At 35.2% G+C, this 14,048-nt stretch overlaps 1 protein-coding gene across 1 annotated transcript in view; it reads left to right on the top strand.

Annotated features, from left to right (window-relative positions):
• PIBF1 (progesterone immunomodulatory binding factor 1) overlaps window positions 1-14,048 on the top strand; it is a 126,297-nt gene that overhangs the window by 38,305 nt on the left and 73,944 nt on the right. The window contains exon 9 of the mRNA XM_086481994.1: window positions 551-649. Coding sequence (XP_086338120.1) covers window positions 551-649 — 99 coding nt within the window. The remainder of the gene's footprint in view (window positions 1-550; window positions 650-14,048) is intronic.

Here is a 14,048-nt window from a genome sequence, read left to right on the forward strand (position 1 = left end):
GTCAAAAAATTGAAAAAAGTGTAGATTGATTGCAGTAAAATGCTTGTGTTTTTTATGGTTCTGTACAGATCAAAAATGATGCCAGCAATAGAAGCCAGAAGGAGACACAAACGATATTGAATAACCTATATATTGGATTAACTAGCCAATTAGTTTTATGTGGAAGTAGGATTTCTATGCCTAGCTAATCTTCTCCTGCTCTGCGATGAAAGTTGTGAATCATCTCAGCTAGAAGGACAGTATTGCCCTAGTGAAGTACCAAGCAAAATTACTGGAATGTATTTAATTCCGATAAAAATTAAGTAATTTATTGTTCTTGTATTCTGGAATTATTCATATATTCCTACATATAAATAGATGGTTTGATCATTGTTTTTAGGATTTCAAAACTGGAAGTAAAGCCTGTGTAATGAATAGGCATTTAGATAGATCCCTCTATCATTCTATGGGAGTTGAAGAAGGTGTTAATGAAGTTAAGGTCAGTAGTAATTCATGAAGGAAAACAGTCTTCTTCCTAATATTCTTAACCGAATACTTTTGTTTCTTTCAGAAATTTGAGAGAAGCGAGAGATAACGCTGTTGCTGAAAAAGAAAGAGCAGTTATTGCTGAAAAGGATGCTTTAAGAAAATATGATCAACTCTTAGAACAGTAAGTATCTTTTAAAATGCATATTAAAAAATCTAAAGATATAATTTTATATCTAAGGAGTTTTAGGTAGGAGGAATGACTGCTTTGGCCTTCTGCTTATAAAGAATAAATTGAATTACAAGCATTTTGTTTAAATGAAGTTACAGATTTAGTTCTAGTAGTAAGGGGGTTTTTTTTGTTATCAGTGCAGTAATAATGTGAAAGTTTGAGTCTTCTCCTACAATCCTATAAAGACAAGCAAGTATAATTATGCGTCTCATAGTAAGAATGTGGATTTCATACTGTACAGTAGCAGTGGTCAAACTCAGAACCTGTTCTGTTGTTTTTTTTCTTTAGTTGAAAGTAGAAAATGATCTCGTATGATTACTTCAATTAATAGCTTTTGTAAAGTGTGGATAGAGAGCAGTAATCATGAGCAGTTATGCTTGCTACATGCTTCTTTTTTTACTGCTGTCTCTTCTCAGTCTTTCATATTCCATGTATAAAATAAAGTGTCTATGCAAACATACAGTTCTGTTTATATGGAGAAGAAACCATGGTCGATTTTTCTCCCTGGTTGCAAGCAGTCTTACTATCCTGTTCTGCCGCACCTTGTCTTCACATTTTGTGAATTTAGGATTTAGCTATGCTAAATTATGGGGCAATATAAAACTATGGACAGTAATCAAAGCTATTCAGGGTTTGTCAAGTGTCCTTAATTTTGAACTTGATTCGTTGTTTAATCCAAATCTTTTTCTCTAAAATGAAAAGGTCTGTTCATTAACCAACTGTGCTATCTAGTCATCTACTCAAAGAAAGTACTAGATGTGAACGGTTCTTGCTTGGAATTATTTTTAGATGCATGAAGTAATCCATTAAAATGTTGTTAACTTAAGCATAGGCACAAAATAGTTAAAGTTTTTAATTTTTATGTATAACTCTTAAATTGCAGTGGTGGTATTACTGAAGAAATGGCATTGCCTAAGGACTGAAAAAATGTTATTGTTAACTAGTGATGTGAAACAATAGGGGTAGTTCTAGAGTAAACAAGATGGGTCAGAGGACTTGATATCCGTTCTGAGTTTTAAGGGGGTTTGGCTTGAGATTAATTCTTGTTCAGGCTGAATGGGCCCAAGGGTGCTGAATGCCTTTTAGTGGTGTAGGTGTTCTTGGATTCTCGAAAAGGATTTTGATTAGCAGACTCTGAGACGATGGCTCCAGAGTGCAAATCAAAATGTGGAAATCAAAGCTGCTTAAGTGGGGACAACCAGGAAACTTGGTTCAAAAGTATTCTCCTGAGTCAAAATTAAAATGCTAATGTGAGTCAACTGTGTGTTTCTTTCTAATGAGACTCCTACCTTTCACTGTGATAAGTGTTCCTATGACATGTGGGGAGTTCTTAGGTAACTGGAAACTCTTCTGGAAGATAGGTCTGGCGTATGATAATTTGAGTATGCACTTTCTTGTTTCTAATGAAACTATCAACTTTATAATTCTTACTATATTTATTTTTAAACTTAAGAGCCATAGAGAAAATTCTTTTCTGTTCTGCTGTATTCCCACTCATATAATGTGTCATTTTTTTCATATTGTTGCTTTTTTGAGGAGAGAAGTTCCCCTGCAATCAGAAACACAAGAATATTTTAAAATGCAAGCTTTAGAGGGGAAAAAAAAAGTTAGTAATATGCCATTTGCTGTCATCGTTTGATACACTCATGCTTCTGTCCTCCTGTAGCTTTTTCTAGTGCTAAGTTCTCCAATTAAATAAAACTCTCCTTTGCTCGATTTAAATAAGTTCATAAGTTGATTAATACTGGGTTTTGGAGTTCAAAGAAGTAGATTATTCCTCAGAAGAGTATGCTTTTCAGAGAAAAAACTTGTGCTTGGGAAAATGGAAAACGCACGCTTCCCTTCTTTAAACCGTAGGTGTCGCTCTTTTAAACTACCTCACTTCTAACCACAGTTCAGGTGTCAAGACCATGACTTCTTCCACGTTCCAAATCATCTGCCTAAATGAACTGCAAAGTCACAAACTGGCATGATGAGATGGAATACATGCCTTAACTTAAAAGACCCCAAATTCTGAATTTACTGTGGACTGACCTGTGGCAGTTCTGTATAACAAAGACATTTTCTAGTATCACCAGAAACCTCAAAGATAAAAAAGGAGTATCTGTGTTATTCAATTCTATATTTAAGTGATTATAACAGCTAGTTCTACTTCAGTGAAAACAAGGTGACTCATCCTAGTTACCACTGGTATCAATCTGTATAAACAAACATGATTGAAAGCTTCAGAAGTATGTGGAATGTTGACTGGCCTGAATGGTAGTTAAATAAAGCCCCTGGCAAATCTTGTGATCAGAAGTGTAACTAATACCCAATTTTCTAGTCAAGTGCAGTTATTTTCATTTTTCTTATTGATGTTTGTGATAGCTTTTTATAAACATTTGTTTACAAATGCCAAGAAAATACCAAAGTGATATTAATGAAAGAATTATATTGAGAAAGAATCTGCTGTTTCAGCCTCAAAGTAAGGTGATGTTAGGATCTAAGTTTTGTTGTGCTCTCTAATATTATACAGATGTAAATTCTGTGTGAGAATTCATGTTTTATTTACCTGTGACAATGAAAAAAAACTTAACTGGTTTGATGTTTTGGATTAAACTGTGATCAATGTCACGCATGTTCTTAACAAAACATTTTCACTTTGTTTTAAATTGCTGGTAGTGTGACTAAGACTTTTTTCGTATTTTAAAGCTGTATTACCTCAATCAAAAGTGTCTAGGGGTTGAGTGTGGAGAGCAGTTATATAATAGCTCCATCATCTACTACATAGTAAAGTGTAGATGCTAAATATGTTCCAACTTTTTCTTCTCTTGAATATTCCTGGAGTGTTATTTTCAAACTAATGACTGTTTATCTGTTACTCACTTCTTGCGCCCCAAAAAACCCCCAACCCAACGAAACAACAACCAAAAAACAGCACCAAAAAGTAGAACAAATGCATCCTAGTAAATTTTCTAGTTTCATGTGAGGTGCAACATCAAACTGAAATGGTTCCTTTGTTCAAAGTGTCAAATATGGGATGAACTCCTACAAGAGCACTTCACCTCAGGGGATGCCTGCAACAGCTACCTCTTGCCTTTGATCGTTCACTTCCTTTAAACTTTAAGGAGTATAATGGCATTTTCTAGGACTGTACAGCTCAGTGCTATCAGTGGAAACTGGTTTAAAAAGTCAAGAATTCCTGGGAGCACAAGGGTAATCCATAGATGGTGTGATTTTACAAAATCTTATTTTTCTTAGTGACAAAAAGAATCTGTACTCTGTTACAGTGGATTGCTGCTCACGTGATGGATTCAAAGCGATTGTGCTTTTCCTGTGTTTATAATGGGAAAATGAGAAGTGTAGAAAAATGAAGAGAAACAAAATAAGTATGCAATAAAGAGAAAAAGAATATTCAAGAAAATTGTGTTATGGCAATACTATTTCTTCAACTTTGCAGTGGGTACCATTTATAAAAAAAGTTTCGTTTTGTAAAAGCTAATGGGAGGTTTTAATTCCTGCCTCTGTCTATGAGGTCATAGGATATTTTTAAGTATGTACTTTTTTGTTTGTTTGAATATGCACAGATGATCAAAGGGCATTTTTAAACAATATTTTCATAGTTGGGTCGAGTAAAGTCAGAATGATGGCTACAAAAAATAGTGTAGAGCTTTAGCTTTCTTCTATAAAGGTTTCAAAGGATTTTGGATTATTATTTAAGCATTTCTGGATTGATGTATTTACCTCAGCTATTTAATACTATTAGATTTCAATGGCAAATCTGCTACAGGTAAAAAAAAAACTTTAGGAGTGTTTGAGTATTTTTAGTGTTTCTGTTTAGAAATGCCTTTCTCAAATAAAAAGCAAAATAGAGTAAAAGTCGCATTTCTTGATAGCAATTGTCTATACTTCACAGGCTAAAAAAGTATGTAAAAAGTTCTCTGTATATTTGTGTTTACCTATTTAATGCTTTTCTTTCCAATCATCTGCAAGCCATGTATACATTCTGGAGACTTCTTTTAGTCTATCCATTAATCTTTATAATTCAAATTTTTTTTTAACTTCTGTTTTCTTTGTTTTTCATAATTGTGGTACTTTTTATAATTCATTTCGAGGTGAGATTAATGGTATCTGATTTTAGTCATCTGTCTTAAACTTTGTAGGTGATGGAGAGAGGTGATCAATCCTGTTCATAAAATGAGTGTTTAAATTAGATGAAATTAAGATCCCTATACCTTCTTATTAATTGCGCACAAGCCTAGAGGGCTATCTTAGATGAGAAGATAATTGGATGAATTTACTGAATAAATAAATATTCTACTTTGCATTTAGAATCTCTGCTGAGTATCCAGGAATCTCATTATTAGATTAGCATTTATTACATTATACATTCATTGTTAATAGAAACATTAAAATTAATTATTTGCCCTGTCTATTAACATGTTTTATAATCCGGATGTGGCTGACTGCAATGATAGGATTCTAATCTTAAAATTATTAAGTCAATGTGTGCTGGACTTATTGCTAATATTTAAATTAGGGCCTATTATCTCTTCAAGAATATTTGTATAAAGGGGATTTAAATAATGAATAAAAGAAAGATCTGTGCTGAAAACTTCTGGCCAAAATATTTGTTTGCCAAAGCTTCCATAACCCTGTATTAAAAACTGCTGTCGTAGCCTTTTACTCCCTAGACATGACTTGCATGTGAAGAGCTTTGTAATCTCCTGAGTTGAAGAGCTGTGCAGGTCTTGAAAATTGCTACCACTTTAAATCTTCAATTTCAATTAACTTCATTAGTGTTTGCTAAAATACTTCTTTGGTAATAATAATTTGCTGCTACTGTGTTCATTTATGACTTCTGTAGTATGGTGTCTATATGTAATTTTCAAGACACTTAGGATTTGTATTAGAATAAAGTTGAGCCCTCATTGTTAGACCTTGTCTAGATTTCAGCGGTAGCCAAAGTAGCTACTACGCATTTCCCATAAAAACTGCCATCATCTTGTTCTTCTGATGAGAAAGTTAAGTGTGAGGTCCAGCTAGAAGGGTAAAATTCCATGAATGTTATAGAAATTGCTGGAAGATGCCCTCTTGGAAGTTCAAAATCAATGCAAAGAAGGCAGTGAAAGGACAAGGATTGATAGTATAATGGAGAAGCAGAGAGAAAGTCCATTTCACAGGTGACTGGCTCTAGTTTGTTTCCAAGCTGTCGAAGCGGCACTGGAATCCGTAACAAGAACAATGCTATGCATCCTGTATTTCTACTGAAATGACTAGGGAGGCTCCTACTCTTTTTCCCTTTTCTTCTGAAGATATGTTTATTTGGAGTTTACATCTCAATGGATGATTCTAAGCTGCTTTTTAATAGAGAAGGAGAAAACCTAATTAACTGATTTGATCAAACAGATGAGTAGATGTATTAGGAAGACTGCACACTTGCTAAGGCATGCCTATTGTCTTTGGTTGTTCCCTAATAAGGATCTCAAAATGTTACATTCTTAGCTAAGATACTGTTCTTCCAGAATGAATGCTTTGAGCCCTGTAAAGTCACCTCATAACTGTAACTGTCTTGCTGTTGTAGAATTATCAATGTCAAGACTCATAGGAATGATAAGTTAGTCTGATGGCTGACCTTTCCGAGCTTTATTACATCTGCAACGCAGGCTTTGAAGTTTGTTCTCTTACTGTGTGAGGAATGTGCAATGATTGTATTTATAGCTCTAGAAATCTTTTTATTTTAGTTCCTCTCACCCTAGCTCCTAAGAAATAATTCTCACAAAATATTATTAGCCTCTGAAGGATGCTTTAGGAAGGCTGTAATGTGAACATATCCTCATGTCGTAAAGATTTTCCTTAAGCCTTGACATTTTCAGTTTACCTGTTCATTTCCTGCTAGCCAAAATGCCTTAATCTGAAAACATTAGGATTAGTAAAGGCAAAATGTTAAAATTCTGTGATAGCTATTACACTAAGTACCTAAGAAAGTACTTACTCTTTTAAGTCCTTAGGTTTTTTGTTAGCCTGGAAAGGTTGAAAACAGCTTTGGGAACAACTTTGAAAGCAGTTATAAATTCCTTCAAAGAATCATTATGTGATATAAGGGTGCTGCTGCTTAGACTTCATATATTTCTTAAATTACAGGGTTGGAACTTCCACTGCAGTCCATGATTTTGCTATGATTGTTAGTGTCCCTCACATATACACACTTTTGTGATTCGCTGTGCACAGCTTCTCATTAATGATGAGCACTGACAGGATGAGCAAATAGAGGGGTCCCTTGGAACTCATTACCAAATGATGTTTCAGGTACTAAAAGTTTACATGGGTTCAAAAGGAAACTGAAAAAGCTCAGAGATAAATTTGAGAATTACTTAACCGGTTGAAACGACATCCAATTCAGGAAATCCTTGAGCTTGAAATAGTTGAATACTGGTGGCAGAGGATTAGGGAGAAATACAATCTACGCAGAAGTTTTTCTTGCTCTTCTCAAAACACACACTTTTGGCTACAGTTGGAGACAGGATTGTCAGGCTACATGGGCCTTCTGTCTGATACACTACAGCTATTCTATGTACAGCTTATTCTATGTAGAACAGAACAGAAGCTATGAAACATTGGGAAACTTCTCAACCTGTTTACTATGTGCGCTTTGTGTCCCTTTGAAAAGCCTGGGCTGGGTGTAATGACAAGGTATGAATGAAAGATTCATTCAGAAAAATCTGAAGATGAAGTAATGTCATTTTATTTTTATTTTTTTTTTAAATACTGTTGCATATATCAGGTTGTCTATGCAAATAATATTTATTTCTGGAATCTTCCTAACCATCAGAGCTTGAAGGATTGAATTTGTGTGCGAAGTCCCTAGCAGCATTAGGTAGCCCAAAACATTAACACTTCAATGGCAGATGAGAAAAGAGCCTATTTATAGGAAACTCCAAGTACATGTGTTTTAGGATACGGAAGAAAAACAACTCACAAATAACACGACCATATATACATGCAGTGATTGTTAGTTGCTTATGTCTACCAAAACTGTGTATTGTAATGCCTATTCAAAAGCTAAATTCTTCAAAGCAGGGATATTGTATTTTCTGTATGGCTGTACAAAAATTTTGATATTCAAATGATGGCTATTTATTTAAGATTGTATTTCAACCTAATAAAACCATAAAAGTTTTCTTTTAATAGTAATTATCTTCAGGAATTACATTCTGAGTCTGTGGTTACATTCTGATTACCCTCTGGAAGAGGATGTGATGCTATACTCATATCTGGATAACAAACTGCTGAAGAACAGTCTGTCCAAATAGGTGTTTATGTGGTTTGAGAAGAAAGTTATAGCTTTGTAATATGATGGACCTCATAGTAAACTCATGGGAAACTCTGAAATGGTAGTCCAATGAAGACCAACAGTTATGAGAGAGCGCTTTGGGCTGAGTTTTGGCCAGAGCTTGTCTTCTGCAGAATCACATTCAAAGTGTTAAGAAAATGTTAGATATAACTGGAAGCATAACTTTACTGCTCTTAGCCTGGTCCTCACTTCATGGTAGTGATACGAGTTTCATGTGAGTAACTCTCATGCATAAGGAAAATGGTAGCATATTGTTCTGGAATCAAGGGTAGCTAGTCCATCTGTAAACAAATGAAGGGCTATGAGTAAATGAAGGATCATCATACTGTGTTCATGAACACGCTACCGAAACTGTGTACATCAGTGAGCCAAGGTACTTTCAGGCAGTAAGCCACAGGGATCTGTTTGCCTTGGGCATTAGTCCATCCAGCATTGCATATGCCTAATTCATCTTAATCACATTGAGGACTTCCCAAAAGAAAGGGATGTATAATATTTACATGTAGTGCTCACAACTGATGAAACTGCCGTTCACAACCAATGGAACAACAATGTGAGTCCTTGGCAGCCTCTTGCTGCTTTCTCTCTTCATGAGATTGGCTTGTCTGGTGACTGGTGCCTCGATGAAGAGAGAATGGGAAGACCAGAGTTAGAGGGCTGACTGTTGTATGGTCTTGTTTGTAGATAAGATTTCCTCAAGAATGTATCCCAGACTTTGTCAGGGTTGGCTCAGAGAGTTGTTTATTTTCAGGGAGACCAGTAAATATTTTTTTTTTTTTTGAAACTACATGCTACATGGCTTCAGCACTGAAGTATTGCATCACATATGGGATAGTGGGAAGGCCGTGTCCTTTGGTTTACTCAGTGCAAAGCTATTTAGATAATTTTTACAGCTGTTTGTGTTTCTAGCTAAATGAGTTAAAGGCACAATTGTGTCTACTTATATGACTGTTTGGGTAACTCTGTAAGAATATTCTGTGAAACCAGCGAAATGAACATGCAATTAATGTTCAATGCATAGTTAACCAGAGTTCAAGAGCTTGCTAAGGAATACCTTGATCCTGGATAGCTGTAGAGTGGTAATGTAACATGTTAGCAGCATTTTTACCAAACGCCATTTGTTCTGGATGGGCCTCTGAGGGGAGCACTGCATGAAAGTAGATATACTGGAGTGCTGCTGATGGTAGCTGGCAATAAGTAATGAGAGGATTTGTAATTCTGTGGTACAGAAGCAGTAAAGATAGAGAACCTGGAAACTGAAGAAACCCAACAGAGATGGAATGAAAGGGTGCATATGAGAGAGTAAATCAAGGGGCTTTACTACAAGCAATAAAGGGCTTCTGTAGTTCTTAGCACTAGGTAGAATTCATAAAGATGCTGCTCATATGAACATATACTGCCCAACCCTTCCTTATAAGCCCTGTTTATTAGCAGGTTTTTGTACTTGAAAGGAAGCTAATGTTGACGACTGAAGATATGTCGCACAGACCACCCCACAAACTCCTTGTATGAGGCATGGAGAGGGTAGGGAGTGTGTGTGTGTGTGTCCACCCACCCCTTTAGGTACTCCAGAAGCAAAAAAATTGTCATAGCTTATGCCAGCTTCTCACCCACAGAGTAAATACTCATATAGGCAGCATAACTTGAGAAGCTTTCTCTTAAAAAGAAGTAAACTTTTTCCATGAAGCGGCAGTGTAGTTGTGGAAATAAGTGTACTAGAAATATAATTTTGGTTTATTTTGAGATGAAGCTTGGGCATTATGTTAAAATGCTTATACTGTCAGTCATTCAGTCTTTTCATAAAATGTTAGATTTTGTAATATACATGTAAAATGTAAGTGTATATACTTGCACTTAACAAGACTGTTTGTATATCTCTTCTAAAATTTAAATACTGGATCTGTTGTCAAAATGCTGCAACTCTTGGCTGATATTTTAACATAAATACTACTGCATGCATGTGTATATAAACTAGTTTAAGCTTTGATGTGGAACTTGTCATCTGGAATAGTTTTCATGGATATTCTAATTGTTTCATGGAAAGTGTTTGTTGCCATGGGTAAACAGATATAGAAGTGCACTGATTCATCCCTTCTGAAATTTTACTTCATGTTTGCTTTGATTTCTCTGAGACTTAACCTTTTCCTTTCCAGAAATATAATCTAGATCATAAGTTTCAAGACTCTTCAAAAGGTTACATCTTCCCATTTTACCCTGCGTACATTGCTGGGGTCACTAGAACTGGTTACGAGTGGTAGAGAGGGGAAGAATTTGTCCCATTCAAAACCCTATGAGAAGGGGAGAAAGTTTTGTTTGTGCAAAATGGAACCGTAAGTAAACTAATTAGAAACCCTAGTCCTTCTCTTGTCTTCGTATGCCACTCACTTCAGGCAATTAACTGACTCTTGAATCCCTGAGTATTCTCAATACAGACTGTTGATCTAAAACCATGTGAGGAAATCTGTATCTTTTTTGTCTATTGCATGAGCATCTAGGACATTTTAATTTTTACAGGCAGTGTACTTTTTAGAAGCTGGTGGGGCAGGGTTTTTTGGTTTTAGATTTGTCCCTTATGACACTCTGTTCCCAGTCACAAGTTGTGCAGTCTGGGTCTAATTTCTATCCTATGTCAAAGTTCTGGGCTTTTTTCAAAGTATTCTATACACATAGATAAATAGGGTACATCTCAGGTTTATTTTCTTACTGCCAGATGAATGCGTCTTTTCAAAGAAAGAAAAAACTTTTTGAAGTAGTGCATTTGCTGGAAGGTAGTTGCATTATTAAATTGGGCAAATGAACATAAAGTAGTTGACAAGTTACAAGTTAGAAAAGAGCTACCTTATGGTAATTTGCCTGCCAAGGCTGCCCTCCTGCCCCCAGCCCTGCGTTTTTTACTTTGTAAAATAATCAAATCTTCCTTTTGACCTTTTTCTCGAATGCTTATCTGTTTGTACAGAACAACTGTATTAAACAGTTTTAGATTATCCATTAAAATAAGCAAAAATAATTGCAACCTTTTTTTATTGCTAAATTGATATCTTTTGGCAGAATTGTTTGTGAATTATTTTTAAAGATAGTTTTTACATTTATCTTTGTAAGTCCCTTTTGTTACGCCAGCTGTCTAAATCTTTTCATAAACTTCAGTTAAAAGAAACATATTTTCCATTATTATTTTAAAATATAATGTTTACTGGAAGGGAAGTCTAGTGAATTCCCACAGATGAAGTGTGAGTGTATTTCTCCCACTTGTAAATGAGTTCTTATTTCCTACAGTACATATTCTGGTACCACAATGAGTCATTTTCAACATGTTTTAGTTTAGCTTCTAAAACATTTAGAAACTTGGCAGATACATATAAATGAACGTTATATCCAGTTTTAGAAACTGCTTCCAAATAATATTTTACTAACATGATGACTGTGAATAGCCCTTTCAGAATGCATAAATATCCTTTGTGATAAGCCTAAAAGCATTTGCAGAGATCTTTTTTGTTTTGTTATTTTTTTTCCTACCTTTAGCATGTTTTGGTTTAACTGTCCTGTAAAATAGGGAGAGTACTTCTGTGAACCTTAAGGTTTACAGGCAGTGTTGTAAATGGAGTATTTTAGCTAGGCAAGTGATCACTTTCTTTACATATATGAACGGAACTTTGCAAAATTTCATGCTACTTTTTTTTACAATCTTTCAATTTTACAAATTTTTCAAAATAAATATCATGCCATCTCTGTCTTAATATGATATTGTTTAAAGTTGTATATGCCATTCCACACTTTAATCTGTTTCCTAATGTGTTTCCTTGACAGTTCAAATATTAGAAAAAACCTCAAGACTAAATAGTTTGTATAATTAAAAGGGACTTACAAGTAATGGTTGTGGAGTGGGAGGAAAATGGGGGAGGCAGACCAGGCATACTGAGATTTAAAAAAAAAATCGAAAACCAACCAAACAAAAAAAAACCAACTCAAACTCACTGTTGTTCCGTTTGTGAGAAAGTTTATTTTCATTTATCTGTTGCTTAAAGAATATTTCTTATTTTAACTTACTTTCCCTGGTTTCCTGGTATCTGGATCATTTCTTATAATGGGAGCTTAGATACTTTGCTCGCATGTCGATACCTATACTTAGACTTATGTTTCTGCAGTCTGGATTTGAATATCGCCCTCAATTTTTTCCAGTTGTGGGCAGCATTTGTCTTGTCAGTTTAATATGCATGGTAGGGATAACTTTGCAAGTCTGTGATTATTCTCTGTTCCAGCTTTAACCATCTGTATGTCGTCCATGATGCAAGACCACATTATCAGTAAGTTCTTACTGTAATTACCACCCTTAAAAAATGTCTCTAGCTTTTTATTAGACTCAGAAGAAGATGGGGAACACATTTTAAACTTGGATTACTAAGTCTTTTATTTAAAGATTTCTTGGATTCCCTTGTCCCTTAGTCGTGTGGTATAACATGTAAAGGAAAGCTATTTCAAAACCCTTCTTCTTCCCACCCCCAACCTGGTCTTAAGTATATTAACTTTTCATCAAGGAGAAGTCAAAAAAAGGAGGGGGAGAAGTTAGTTTAGGGGATTGAGAGTCTTAATTATTTTGTCAGACAAATACATTCTTCTCCTTCCATTATGCCTAAGTTGTGAAACTTGCAGAAGATTGATGATAGGCAAAAGTGGAAAGGTGGTAAAGATGAAGGCTGGGGAAAGGCATAACGTAAATTAAGAAGAGATAAACCAAAAGAAATAGCAGTCATGAAAACTTTACTGAGTGGGATTCATCTGAGTGTAGAATATATAGTGCAGTTTGCCAGTCTTTGTCTTTGAAAGAGCCGGGCAAAGACAAAACAGTTGCATGAAGGGACTGGCTGAGTGGAAGGCAGTGTGTTGAGAATGGTGGCAGAGTCCGTTTCTTCCATTCTGCCCATCCAGTTACTTTCATGTAGCTATTTGCAGAGGTGGAAACTGTAAATCTTGTTGATGGTGACTTATTTGATGTGCATTTTGTTCAGTACAAGGTGAACATTGTCTTCCAGTTCTACGCTGAAAACCCTTGAACATCTGTTTTCAGAGATTGTTTTCTTCATAGCACTGTTTCAGAATGTGATCTTTTTGAAGCATTTTTTTAATGTAATGTATTGTTAGACTTTGGATGAGTTCAAACATTAGTTTCTGAGAACAGTAAGTAGATGCAACATGGATTTCAGTTCAGCTTTTACTGTGGCTGGTGTCAGTCTTGTCTAACTTTAAATGCCTGTGTCAGGATGAAATCATGTCTATAAGGTACTTGTTTCTTTCCATTGACTTATAGAGGGAATCTACACAACAGGCTCAGATGTAGATACCCATGTTGTAAACATCTGAAGCTAGGTGAGGCAAGTTCACCTGTCTTTTCTCAGTTAAATGAGTTCAGCATAGACTCTTTTCACAAATTCATGAGTTTGGGGGCTTTTATGCTTTACCATTGTTCTTACTGAGTCCTCTTCCAATGCAAAATCTTTAAGCATTTGTCAAATTCTAGTCATAGAGTTTAACTTTTTCATTATGAAGTATGATATAAGCTGTCTTTTTTTTTCCTCCCCCCCTTTTTTTTTTGTTTAAATGGACTCTGCTATCTTCCATGATTGAAAAGATTTTGATTTACAGGAGTTCATTGAGATTATGTAGGGTTAAAGTTGTGATTATATAAAGGATTAGATCTGGTTAATGAAACTGCAGAAGGCAGGAAGATGACATGCTCCTTCAAAATTTTTGATCTTAGCTATCTTAAGTAACTCTTACAAGAGTTACCACATCCAAATGAAGAGGAAGCTTGCATTTGTCTTTTTAGAGAAAAGGGGAGAAAGGACAGAAAAAAATTGGATAATATACCATACCGTTTCTGTAATATGAAATGCATGTAAGTCTCTTGGGGTCTAAATGTGATAGCACCATTAAACAAAATATGTAATAACTGCACTTAAAATGTAATATATGGTTGATAAGTACAGGTTTTGCACATGCTAATGGCTTTCCAGCAGTTTGTCA

This window comes from Leptosomus discolor, chromosome 1 (assembly GCF_034619465.1).
Source record: "Leptosomus discolor isolate bLepDis1 chromosome 1, bLepDis1.hap2, whole genome shotgun sequence".
Lineage (NCBI taxonomy): Eukaryota > Metazoa > Chordata > Aves > Leptosomiformes > Leptosomidae > Leptosomus > Leptosomus discolor.